The 13,877-nt window shown below is 41.9% G+C and overlaps 1 protein-coding gene across 1 annotated transcript in view; it reads right to left on the reverse strand.

Moving 5' to 3' along the window:
• TEX14 (testis expressed 14, intercellular bridge forming factor) overlaps nt 1-13,877 on the reverse strand; it is a 95,301-nt gene that overhangs the window by 6,771 nt on the left and 74,653 nt on the right. Inside the window, exons 21-29 of the mRNA XM_057501283.1 lie at nt 12,626-12,692; nt 10,367-10,448; nt 8,116-8,178; nt 7,495-7,622; nt 6,703-6,908; nt 5,594-5,690; nt 4,013-4,087; nt 1,340-1,417; nt 463-562 (exon numbers count right to left, since the gene is read on the reverse strand). Of these exons, the coding sequence (XP_057357266.1) occupies nt 463-562; nt 1,340-1,417; nt 4,013-4,087; nt 5,594-5,690; nt 6,703-6,908; nt 7,495-7,622; nt 8,116-8,178; nt 10,367-10,448; nt 12,626-12,692 (896 nt within the window). The remainder of the gene's footprint in view (nt 1-462; nt 563-1,339; nt 1,418-4,012; nt 4,088-5,593; nt 5,691-6,702; nt 6,909-7,494; nt 7,623-8,115; nt 8,179-10,366; nt 10,449-12,625; nt 12,693-13,877) is intronic.

The following is a 13,877-nucleotide window of genomic DNA, read 5'->3' on the forward strand; positions in this document are numbered from 1 at the left end:
GGATGAACCTTGATAACGTTATGCTGACAAAAATAAGCCAGTTACAAAAAGACTGTTTGATTCCACTTTTATGAGGCATCAGGAGTAGTCAAACTCATAGAAACAGAAAGTAGAATGGTGGTTATGAGGGACTGAGGGGAGGGGGAAATGGGAAGTTGTTGTTTAATGGGTAAAGAGTTTCAGTTTTGCAAGACATAAAAGTTCTGGAGACTGGCTGCACAACAATGTGAATGTACTTAACACTAGGGAACTGTATGCTTAAAATTTTTATGTTATGTGTATTTTATCACAGTTAAGAATTAAAACAAAACAAAACAAAAAGCCTTTTAGGAATAGGGCCTATTAAGATAGCAGGAAAAAGACCATTTTTTTTGTCCATCTCACTTGCCAATATCAGAAGAAAAACTAACACAAACTAACAGAGTATTTTAAATCCTTTCAAAGGCCAGCTTTTTCTGTTACCTCTCTGTGTCCTTGTCTAGATCCTGAGTTTCTTTGGTCCAAAGCAAACTGCTATCTTCTTTTTTACTGTTACTTTCTTGTTCTTCTAAGTGTCTTCGATCTAAAAACAGTAGAAAGACTTAACTGTATTAGAACAGCAACAACAAAAATAATGGAGAACGCCTGCCTTAAAATGGAGTGCAAAAAATTAAGGCTAGTCAGTGGCCTCTGAAGTATGCAATGCACTGGTTCCCCTCTTCTGAGGAGAGCAGGGGGCCAGGTGGCAGTCTGCAGGGCGCCTGTATTCACAGCAGCTGCTTCTGGCATCCTGGGAGCTCTTTGGTGCCAGGTGAAACTACAGGAAACCTTGCCTGTGCAAAGATTTCTCAATGAGACTGAGAAAGCAGAGAAAATAAAGGGCACATAAAAGAGGAGGCAAGAGACACTGAAAACATACTGCAAAGACTTACGTTGGGGGACCACTCTGTTCTCACTTGCTAGAGGTTCCTAGGTTGGAACCAAAGGGAAGGAATCTGGGTGGGGAAGGTTAGTATCCTTTAATATATACCAGGCATTTTACATATGCTATCTCATTTCATCCTGCCAGCAGTCCTATGAAGGGGAGGGGGCCCACATTTATTTAGTATCTTATAATGTACCAGGCACTGTGAATGGAGCTATTATGTACATCATGAACTAGGAATTATCATCTCCATTTTACAAATGAGGATGACTGAGGCTCAGAGCATTAAACAGGTTGCCATACAAAAGTGGTGGAGTCAGAATTGAGGTGGAGTTGTGCCTGACCTCAAAGTCCACACTCCCTAAATGTACCAGTGCTGCCGTGGACAGCACTGCAGCAAGAACCTGATGAAAAAGACCTGGGTAGTGGGCTTACCATTTGCAGTTGTGCCAGGATGACTTGCAGCATTCTCGCCTGACACTGAGGGTGAGGCCTCCTGCTGCTTCAAGCGCTCTGTCACAATGCAAAAGCAGAAAGCAACTTACTTCTTCGCATGTCATACAATTCTCTAGGGCAGTGGTTCTCAAAGGGTGGTCCTCAGACCAGCAGCCCCAGCATACTCAGTTATAATCTGAGAACCTGGTATTCATGTGCCTCATCCCAGACCAACTGAATCAGAAACTCTGGGGGTGGGTCCAGGATTTCTGTGTTTTAAACAAGCCCTCCTTGTTTTTGAGGCCTGATAGAGCTTGAGAACCGCTGCTTTGGGGTATTCAATCCCATACACACTAAAAATAAAAATGATGATAGGTAACATCTGCAGATACTGTTTCTAACTTACATTTACTAATTCAAGATTAATGTTTCACAATTAATCCTCACAACAGCCCTGAGAGATTGATCATGTTATTGTTATTCATGTTCAACAGATAAAGAAATGAAGGTAAGACAGGTTAAGGAACTTACCTAGAATCACACAGACAGTAAAAGGGAGAACTAGGATTTCAATCCAGGCAGGCTAGCTCTAAGATTTGTACTCTTCATCTCTATTTTATACTCTCCCACAAAGTTTGTAACAACATCAAAGCAATCCCAAATTTCCCCCATCTCTACTGGCCTATATTTCATATTTTCTCCTAATTTATGGGAAGACAGCAGGCAAAGAATGTTTACATAATTTCCAATTCCTAAAGAACTGATCATAGACCACGACAAGCGTCTGCTCAGCTCTGTACACTGTGTTGCATTTGTTAGGTGCTTGGTCTCCTCCAAGTGCTCCCGGAGCAGAGACAGCAGGGAGGCAGCACAGAAAGGAACCCTGGGCTTGCTGGCAAGGCCCTGTTGTGTGCATGTACAGGTCTCCCCTTTTGTGCTGATCCAGAAACGGGCTCTACCAGGCAGCTCCTGGGCATCAAGGGGCCCCATCAGATCATTTAATATAATTTGAAATAAAAAAAAACATTTCTTAGCCAAGGATAAAAAAGGATAATCTATATCCTAAGTTTCTAAAGGATCCTCCTCTTTAGGCCCTTGCCAGAACACTACCCTACAACTTTGGATGTGGGCCCTCCAAATGTGCAGGTGTCGGCTCCAGGTCACTTCCCAAGGGTCTCTCGAGAGGGAACAAGTGATGATATACAATAATTGGGTGGGAGCACCCATTATGAGGAGAAACTACCCATGTGCCCTCTGCCCTTTGTCCTTCTGGGAAATTACTGACCCATCTCAAAGTGCAGACTTCACCTAGAAACCTGGCCCAGATAAATTCCTTATGTAAAATGGGGGAGGTTTTCGGTAAAGTGTGTGGGAAGAAGCTATTACCAGGAGGAAGCCATGTGGTGACTGAAGAGAGAAGACAAGCAGGATCCAGAAGAAAAGTATCCCAATGGTCAAACTGCAAAGGAGCCTACAAGTGCTGCCTTCAGCCGTGACCAAGCAACAGATGCCACTGAGAATCTCCCGAGCAGGCCATGTGCGGGCAGCCTCTGCTCTCACAAGCAGCAGTTCTGCTATTGTATCAAGAAGAGCAACTGGAGAGGAGGAATGTGCAAGGATGCCTTAGGGAGCTCCAGAGAAGGAAAGAGCCTGAGCCAACAGCCCTGTGACCTGTATAACCCTGTGGCACTGGGGGAGGGGTGTGGTGAGGCAAGAAGGGATGACTACAGAAAAAGAAAAAAAACCAAGGAAGTTCTACCAGCTCTCATTGGTTCCAACCAAGTTCATCAGGCCAGTGCGTAGGGGCTGCAGTTGTGATAGTCTGGACGGTAGCTGCCCACTGACTCAGACCAGGTAGTCTTAGTCACTTACCTCCCTCTTCCTGATGAGACACAAAACCTTGCAGACCCTGAAAACCATGTGGTGCACCTCAAATAATTCTCTAAAGGTCCTATACCAAAAATTGGACTGTCAGAGGTCCGGTAAGACACATCCTCTGAGAGTGAGGGGCTGGTCAGCCAGGCTGTCAAGAAGACAGCAGTCAGGTCTTCCCTGGCGAAGGAAACCACCTGCCCCAAATACCTCTAAAACCATGCACATCTCACTCTCAGCATCAGCTCAGCTGGGCATGGCCAGCCCATCCAGCTACAACTAAAACTGATCTGGTATCACTCAGTCTCTGCGTCTCTGCCTGAAATGGAAAATTCTGGTCTCATCAAGTGTTGTGCCACTGTCTTCTCTACCCTTGGGAAAGTGACTCATCCACAATGCCAATACCTTTAATAAACTGAAAGTATAGGGTATCTTGGCCTCAGTCGCCAGACTTCAGGCCTCCAGGCTATGGCTGGTTTGGTTCAATAAAGAGATAAGAGAATCCTTTAGTAAAAGAAGTTCATCATAACAAGCCATTTGAATGTTATTTCCTCTTAGAATCATTACCCATAGACCCTTTAAGTAACAAAATGACCTCAGACACAGGCCAATGATCCTGGCCAGGCTTTAGTAGTAATCTGAGGCCCAGTTTATTGGAAAACTGCCCTTTCCTGAATTCTGTACACTTAATCAGACTTTTATAGGGGCCTTTTGTACTAGTGCTCACACCTGAGACACAGAACCATGTTGTGCGGTAACTAATAGGGTCACAGAGTACATTCTGTACTGAACGTCCCTTACCAACTTCATCAAGTAGCTCCTGTGATGGTGGTGGTAGCTCATCGATGTGACACTGTGAGATGGCTTCTACTAGTTCTTAAAAAAGATAAAGGGAACAACAAAGCAAAAACTGAAGGAACAAAACAGCAGCAGACTCACAGAACCCAAGAATGGACTAACAGTTACCAAAGGGAAAGGGACTGGGGAGGGTGGGTGGAAGGGAGGGATATGGGGATTAAGGGGCATTACAATTAGCACACATATTGTGGTGGTGGTGGGGCACGGGAAAGGCAGTATAGCACAGAAGACAGGTAGTGACTCTATAGCATGTTACTATGCTGATGGACAGTGACTGTAATGGGGTATGTGGTGGGGACTTGATAATAGGGGGAATCCAGTAAACACAGTGTTGCTCATGTGATTGTATATCAATGATACCATTAAAACAAAAAAAAAAACAAAAAAGAACATTAATGAAAAATGACTTAAGAGCTTCCTAGACCTGAATCTGCATTTTCTAGGCCTCCACATGGATTTGACTTAGGATTTCTCAATGATGAAACAAACAAAAGCAGGAAGAAACTCTTACATTACATTAACAGTCCTAGTGGAGACCTGCTAATAGGACAATGGCTTTTCTCCCCCTTTTACTCCAAATCTTTTCCCATATCACCTCTTCTCCCAGTACTGCTTGACCTGTGCCCCTCCCCTGGGATAATTCTGTTCCAAGGACTGGGGTAGGTAAGGTACAAATTCTTACCAAGAGGCCAGGAGCCCAATCTGGAATGGAGCTGTTGGAGGGACATAGAGGCTCTGGACCAGTCAAAATGAACAAAACACAAAGTGCGAGGACTTTTTCTATAGATCATCAGGCAGGGGATACAGGGGCAATGATACTTTGGGCCATTCTCTAAGTGCTCAATTATAACATTAACTAAACCCCTCAGCATAATTTACAAAATACCTATCCCCCTGAGGGAGATTCTAAGAATTGTACCAAAGAACAAAGAGAAAAGACATTAAATTCATGTAGCAAAGGCAGATGCCTCAAGGGCTGTTAATACTCTCATAACGTTTGAATTGGAAATCGTCTTCTAAGACATCCATTGTAATGAAAGGATCAGAGGTACAAATAAAGACTTTTGCATAAAGAGCAAAAATTGGAAAACAATATAAATCATTAACCTAAGGGCATGGTTAAGCAACATATGTATAATGGACAGTTACGTAGCAGTTACACATATTTAGGAGCAATTTTTACTGATGAGGGGAAAATCCTCAAAACATATCAACAAAGAAAAAAGGTAGGTCTGAGCCAAATACACTATAATCTCAACTATGCTGAGTATTTGTATATTTCTAAAAGATGAAAAGATATGTACCAAAACAGCACAAGAGGTTAAAAAATTGTGGTAGAATTAAATGGCGGCTTCCTCTTTTAAGCTCTTCTTTATTCTCCTAGTTTTCTATAATGAGTATGTTTTATAGTACAAAAATATAGCATTTTTGTTCGACTCTCATGTAGCATCAAAGATGAGACTAAGGCTCCCTTAAGCTGGCTCACTGTTAAGGACTTGAAGTCTGATGGCGAACACAGGGTACCTTGTGGAGGGCTTCTCCTCTGGGTGGCAGGGGTCGGTGAGTCTGGTGCCTGAGCAGCGCTGGAGGAATGAGCCCCAGTAAATGTAGACAATCTTTTCTATAGGTAAGACATGAACATGGTAATTGACATGTGTACTGGGCTAAAAAAAGAGGCCCATGATTGAAATGAGCTCAAACATTTTCAAGATTAAGCTTGTGTATCATTGCTGGAAGAAGCCATTTTGGTTGATGGAATCAAACTCATTCAAATGTCCCCTCCTCTGGAAAGCCTTCTCACCCCTCTTTGCCTCCACAATATCCAGTCTTACCTCTGTGTTACATCACACCAGTCTTTCTCACTAGGAGGTGAGCTTAGTCATGGCAGTGTCTCTCTTATCCACATTTGGATGCCTAGAAGAGGGCCTGGCATGGTGCCTGGCACTTAGAATCTGCCCAACTAATGATTTGTTGAATGCAAGTATAAAATTCTTTGTCTGTACTTTAGAGTGAAACCTTTTGTGAGTCACATGCCCAAAGTCAGTTAAGAGGAGGCCAATTTTTTATTAAGGGCCAAAGTAAGTAGTCATTCTGCCTCTAGAATGGCCAGTCAATAGGATTTTAATGAGTGGTACCAAGTAAGGAACTTGTAGTTTTCTTGAAGACACTACACATATGAAATATGAGGGAGGGAGAGAGAAGAAAGAACAGCAGGGGGAGGGGAAGCAGAGGAGAAGGTAATATACAATTAAGTGTTTTTTACTGCAGACTACTAGTTCAGGAGTTCAGAGAAGGTGGAGATCAATCAAAACTCTCAGGGAACTAACTGGAGATTTCAAGGAAGAAGAACTCAAGCCTCCTCAAGTAGGCAGAATATGGTTAGACAGAACAGTGCAGGTGAGGTAGCATCATAAGCTACGGCAGAGGTTGGCTCTTTAGAGAAATTACCAAACATTATCTCTGGGATAAAAAGGGCAGAGAAGCCCAGGATGCACCCTACCATGCAGACTCAGAAAGGAGCCAGCTTATTTCTTGCTTTCCTTGTGAAATGATTTTGGAGAAATATTGGCATTTTGGACCACCGAGCTTTGGGTTGACTCCATGAGTATGTAACACAGAACTGGTTTACTTACAAGATCAATCAATCCTGAAGGAAGAGTTTCAGAGGAAGTAAGAAGGGAATCTAGGTTCTCTGCTTTCTCTCGGACAGTTGTAAATTTATCAGACAATGTTTGAACAGATTCCTGACTGTTCCAGCATGAGGTAGATCCTGTTTTAACCTGAAATGTGATACTTTCAAGGCAGTCTTTATACCGACTGGCAACGGAAGAACATGACCCTGTTGTAGAAAAGAGGACAGTTAGTGTCTGAACCCTTTATTTAAAAACAAAAACACAAAACTTTATACCTATACCAGGATTCTCCAAATTGTTAATAACTAATGGAATCACTGATCTGATAGGCAGCTCAAGGTGTTAAAAAAAATGACAGTCTCTAAACTTGGCCATTATTTGAACTACAAATATACTGGAAATAAGGACTCTAGAGAGAGGATATTTGGTGCTGTCTGCAGTTGCAGGCCTTAGAACTACATATATTTAAGCACAAGGTACTGTTTTAACTTACGAACTCTAGAGAATCCAATATGTTTGCACTAAATTCAATAGTGCTTAGAGTACAAAGTAGACTTTGCATTTGTGCATCTCTACTGCTGAAGTAAAAGACCTCTTTATAGCTGCTTACTAACCACCATCACCCATACTGTTCTCCCATGGAATTATCCCCTTCAGCTCTGGCCCTAAAGAAACACCTCTGCACTGTGAGAAAACACCCCCCAGGTCTCCTCCTGTGGCCTGGCTTCTCAGAGTCAATAGGGCAGAGGCTCTTAGTTCCTCTCCCCAAATGCTTCTCCCACAGGTGGCTACCTGGGCTGAGCGGAGTGCTGACACTAGTGGGTGCGTGGCGCATTTTCGGTGTTTTGCATGAGACTTCCTTAAAAGAACTATCTTGTTCATAGGAGATACTAGACAGGTCTTGAATGTCTGTCAGTGATCTAAAAAATTAAAAGCACACAGTAATTAAGAGAAGATGTTTAGAAAAATCAGTGTACTCCTAAGAGGTATATTTTAAGGATGCTCTTAACAAAAATCTTTATTGGCAACAGGCCAGAGTTAGAGAATATCTTAGAATATCTTAGAGTAAGGAGAATATCAAAGAATAATGAGACACTAACGAAACATTATCTTAGCATCTAAAATAAACTTATTTTCACAGATCAAAGTATATTCATGTGGAGAACAGATTTAGTTTACCTCAAGTAAAAACTTAGATTTTTTGTATTACTGTTATGACTGTATTTTTTTGACTGTAAGATGCTGTTAATTTAGATCTCATCATTTTACAGCTTTTTGGTAAAAGAAGAAACATGCTCACATTGAATGTATACATAAAAATGGGAAGAATGTCAACTCAGACAAACAAGGAAATACTATTGCCCTAAAACTAAGACTTCACAGCCTCTTTAGGCAACCCTCTGGCAGCCATACATGTCTTTCTCTTCCACTTCCTCTTGTGGCTCCTTTAACGTCTCCTCTTGGTCACCACCGGTACTGTAAGAAAAAGTGAGAAAAATCCATGGATCTGTCAGCAGAGGACACTAACTAGGTAAAAGAGACCTGTTTTATCAGCCCAGGGTGAGAACCAGTGGGAAGAGCACTAAGCTCAGAAGCAGAAAGTGTGGGTACTGGTCCTGGCTGCTACTGACTAGCCAGCCGTAGGTTCTCAGGCACGTCTATGCCTTCATTTCCTCTCCAGAGATCGAATAAGTATTCTCTAAGGACCAGCCCATCTGAAATCAGGCAGTGATGATCTATGACAGTGAGAAAAGTTCCTGCGAAAAATCACTAGAGCACAGGAACTTTGCTGTGAAAATCACTAGAGCACAGGAACTTTGCTGTGGTTGGAGACTGGAGCAAGGGGTACAGACACGGGCCTTAGCAACAGCTTCCTGGCATGAAACATCAGGAGTCCCCAAGAGAGGACTGTGCCAAAAAATGGCCAGAGAGGAATGCTGAAGACAAACTTAACCTGTTTTTACTTTAACCAATTGTTTAGGATTCAATTTCAATACTTGTTGAACACAAACTACAAGCCAGATCCCATACTGAACCCTTTCCTATGTTTTCGCATTTTTTAATTTTGCCACAGTCCTGTGAGATCACTGCTATAAAGAGCATGGATTTTTTTATTGAGTTGTAACTTTATTAATTCTGTTCACTAAAATATTTGTTTCTCCTTCCGAGCATATAGTAGGACAGTGCTTTTTTGCCCTTCTAAGGCACATAAATGGACAGAGGACTTGTGTTAACCAGTGAAATGTCAGTGAAGGTAAGGTGGGTCATTTTAGGCAGACAGTATATAAAGGCCAGTGTGCAATTCACCTTGTTCCCGTTGTACTGCCCCAGCAATCAAGAAAGCACAAAGATGAAGTCTACCTCAGCCTTGACCTCTGACAGAAGGTATTACAGCACAGAACACTCCTGGCCAACCCATGATGGACATGCAGCATGCGCAAAAAGTAAACTTTTTCTTGTTTTAAGCCGCCAAAATCTGGGGATTGTTTGTTATGTAGCATAATCTAGCCTATCCTAACTGATAAAGCTACTTACAAACTGTGCAATCTCAGGGAAAAAAACTCGAAACTTTGCTTCCCTTACTGGCAAAATGGAGATAACACTATGTACCTCAGTGGGTTGTTATATGAATTAAATTTCATGAAACAGAATACCTGGCATATAATAGCTGCTACAGAAATGCTAACTATAATTATTATAGATAAGGAACTGAGGCCTAGGGGGAAAATAAATTGAATATTATTGTACCAGGCACTTTACATCTTATTGGTTTCTTTGAACTTTTTATTTTGAGATAATTGTATATTTACATTCAGTCTTAAGAACTACACTCTACCCAGTTTCCCTCAGAGGTAGCATCTTGTAAATCTTAGAACAGTATCACAATCAAGATATCCACATTGACAGAGTCAAGATTCAAAACATTTCCAGCACCACAAGGATCCCTCATGTTGCCCTTCTATAGCCATGTCTACTTCCCTCCCGCTCCCAACCTCTTCCTTAGTCCCTGGGAACCATTCATTTTTCCTTTATTTCTATGATTTTATCATTTCAAGAAGGTTATACAAGCAGAATCATACAGTAAGTAACTTTCTGGATTGCTTTTTCCACTCAGCATATTCTTTAGAGTTTTATCTAGATGGTTGCATGTACCAACAGTTCATTCTTTTTCACTGCAGAGGCATATTCCATGGTATGGATGTTAAATCATGCACTTGTTAAACAACATCTGCATTTCCAGTTTTTGACTATTAAAAATAAATTTGTTAAAAATGTTCAAGTCTGTATTTTTGTATGACCATAAGTCTTCATTGTCTGAGACAAATAAATGCCCAGGCATTATTTTATTATTTTTAATCCCTACATCAACGTTCTCAGTAAGGATTCTTATTTCTGTTCTGTAAGTGGGGAAATAGAAGAGAGGGCTTGAGAAACTTGACCCCACAGATAGAAAGACAGAGTCAGGATCTGAATACAGATTACTCTGCATACAGACCCTCACAATTCTGCTGAACAAGTCCTAACAAACTGAGCTGCCCAAAGCTAATTTTTATAACATGGTGGCTAACAGATTTGAAGACAACAATATACGAAGACAAGGCATTATCACCATTTAACATTACTTCTCTGAGTCTCAAACTGTGAATAAAATAATAGCACATACATTTGTATAGGTTGGAATTGAGACCCAGTCAAAATCTCAGCATTCTTTCCAAGACTTTTTCTCATTTGGAATTTTTCCTCACCTGAAAATATAAAGAAATGCATTTTTAGTGAATGTTTGCCAACCCAAATTATTATTTTCATTCCCGAGAATTTTCCTTGGTCTGGTCCAGGATGAGAAATAATTTGGATAAACAAAGTGCTTCCTAAATGGGTTTGAACTGAATGCTGTAGGAGAAGAGGTTTTTGCCCATGAAAGTTTATTTTCCTTGCTCAGAGGGGAGAGTATATTCTGACACTAAATACAATCAAGTCATTTACTGGCCTTTCAATTATAATTGCACAGTTATTTCTGAAGACAAATGTTTTGTATTTTCAGGAAGGCAAACTGACCTGGTTGTTGTCAACAGACAGCAGGGGGCGTTGAAACCAATAACTGTTCACTATTCCAAACAGAAAAGACCATTAGCTGGGCATTCCCACAGTGCTAACTGTGCCTATTGGCCTCAAACACCACTTAAAGAGTTGGGGTGGTGTTCTGAGTTCTAAGTAGCTAATTCAACTGTCTTCCTTTCTCTTTGGCATCAAGAGTCTGAAGATACTTTGCAGGCCTTGGCACATAGGGCCAGTATCCATTTTCCCTCTCATCAATATACTGCTCAGGTTTACAGAGAAGGAGACAGACAGAGGAGCCTGCCCTGTCATGATCCCCCTAACACTCCTTTGGAGTAGGTAGTCTGGTGGGCAAGTGGGAGGCCCACCGGAACAGTGCCATGGTTAGCAGGTATCAAGAAGCTCTGAAATACCACCAGTGGAGAAACGGGGGTTCTTCTTCCCATGACCCTCTTTTAAATACCTAGAAAGCACAAACAAATTCCTAGGAAGCACAATTGAGAGCTGGGGGAGAACTTAGGGATTTTAGAGTATGATCCTCTCCTTTGCTTTATACGAGGGGAGAGTGGAACCCTGGGGTAAAGTGACTTGCCCAAGGTTGTGCAGAAGAATATCAGCGGCAGAGCTGGGCTTGGAACCCATCATATGCCCAATTTTTGGCCCTGTTGCACCATCTGGTGTGGATGGGGAAGATACCAGAGCCCTAGTGGAAAAGGGGGAAGAGAAGGGCTAAAAGAAAGAAACCAAGTCAGAGACTTCTTCACGTACTCCACATGTTTGTGTCAAACTAGTCCTGGTTTTCTGACCCGCCTGCCCCATAACTTCTTTGTCCCACTCAACCCTCTTCCAAACAGAAGTGAAATGGCTATGTGCAAGCCAAGCTCACAGAGAAAGTGGTCATGGGCAGAGGCTCCACAGAAAGAAGTAGGTGGCCCAAGACCCAGGTCTGGGGACTTTTAATATATACTTTCCTGAGAATTTAGCTTCATCTAAAAGCTTACAGCTTCTTAAAATGCTCCTGACTGTGACAGGGGCCTGAATCAGGTTAGAGATGTAAGTTGAAGTCTGCAGCAGGACAAAGGGAGTAAGTTCAGAACTGAAGCCTGCCCTGCTGTGATTCAGAACGCTGAGATATGACTGTGGACAGCTACATGGGTTGGTAGGTGGACACCTCTGGTTTTAAAGTAGACTGCTGCATACCCTTAAAGAGCAAAACTGCACAATGTTTTAAATGTCTGCATCAGAACCACTTACATCTTATCTTGTGCCACACTGGCTGCTTATCCAAGGTTAACTTCCCATATAACAGAAAGCAGTTGCTAAGTTATACAGAACCCAAGGCCTCCCAGGGGAAGGAATCTATGTTGCTCTGCATTATTGGTTATTAACTCTTTGCTAAGATGCTAAGCAAACATAGGAAAACAATAGTGAAACTTCACCTTTTGGGATGGAAAAGGACATGGGAATCTAATTGCAGTTTTTGTTGTCACAATAACTAGTGGCTTGGGCAAATAACTGTGTGTGGTTCGGACAAATTCCTCAGGTCACCCAGCAAAGATAACCTGCTCTACATCATGAAGGAGCCCGAAATCTAGTGAGAAACTAGAGGAAAAAAAAGAAGCAATGGCTATAATGTATAAGAACGCAAGGGGAGGAATAAGTATCATGATGTGTAGATGTCATGAGGCTGCTGAGGGGTAGGGGATGCAGTCTCCTGAGGGGACATCACAGAGCTTAGGTTTCCTTGTCTGTAAAATGAAAGGTCTGGAGGAGGTTATCTCTAAGGACCTGCCAGCTCTAAACATCTGTGATCTGACAGAGTAAAGACAAGTGATTCTCAATGGAATCTGCCCTAAGGGCTTATTACCCGAGCCTTGAGGTTGGGGAAATGCATCTTGTATTCCTTCAAAGTCCTCTTCTATGGGACTTGACCTCTACAAAATAAAGATCGAAGAAAGGAGTTAATTGAAAGAAGATATCCATTGAAAGGTCAAGAGAGAATTTCTTGATGTTTTTAAACCTTGAAAATCTTCATGAAGTTCCTGCATTTTTTATAGAAAAAGCACAAATCTGCCTTGCTGACATTAAGTGCTCTATGTTCCTTCTCAAACCAAGCCCTCTTCCACCCCACCACTGTGAGGAGGAATTACTGACTATTCCCTTCCTCGTATCATTATCCCCTCCACGCCCCAACCTTCCAACTAAGATGTCTGATTCCTGGGACCTTTATCAGGAGAACCAAAGGCGGCTGGAAAAATGGCCCAGACTATAAAGCTGCTCTATGGGGGTAAAGAAGTCAGAACACTGGCTCCTTTGAGGGGGAGGCAGTGATTGGGAGGTGGCCCAAGGGGGACTTTTGGGGAACCAGTAACACTATGTTTCTTGATCTGGGTGCTGGTTACATGAATTGTCTTCACCTTCTAAAAGTTCATGAGCTGTACAATTAAGAGCTGTGTGCTTTTCTCTGTGATACTTTTTAAATATATGTATGTACATATATATGTATATATACTTTATAGCTTTTAATTAAAGATTTTCTAAATGTCCTAGTCTGCTTGCTCATAGTAAAATCAAGAATTTTAAGTCCGGGGAGGGGAAATCCCAGGGCAAAATACCTCTAAAAACCGAAATCAGTCAAAGGGAGAAATGAAGTTTAAAATCCGTTTATTGCTTACAAACTGCAGTCTGGGGCCGTTTCTCTTTCCTGCTCCAGCAAAAGCAAAACAGGCCCTCCTCTCTCCTCTCAGGTACAGATAAAACCTCTTTGACCAGGTAAACCCACTGATATGGAGATGAACCTCTCTCCACCCCTGAGGAATGAGGCAAATGCACTAAAGCCATACTTCTTCCCACCTCTGAACGCCTATTGATATGCAGATGTACCGAAGCCAGGCAAGATATTCTGGAAATGTTACAATTTTACCCAAAAGAATGTTTAAACGATTAATAATGGAAAATTGCTCTGAGTTTTCAGAAGCTCAGACAAGTGTAAATGACACTTTTTGATGCATCACTGAACTCTTCTTGTCAGTCAGATGTTGTAACCGACATGTACTATTCCCCCTTTTTTTCTATCCCACCTTCCATGTTGGTAAAAGACCCCAAAAAAAGGTGGCATG

The sequence above is a fragment of the Manis pentadactyla genome, chromosome 4, assembly GCF_030020395.1.
Source record: "Manis pentadactyla isolate mManPen7 chromosome 4, mManPen7.hap1, whole genome shotgun sequence".
NCBI lineage: Eukaryota > Metazoa > Chordata > Mammalia > Pholidota > Manidae > Manis > Manis pentadactyla.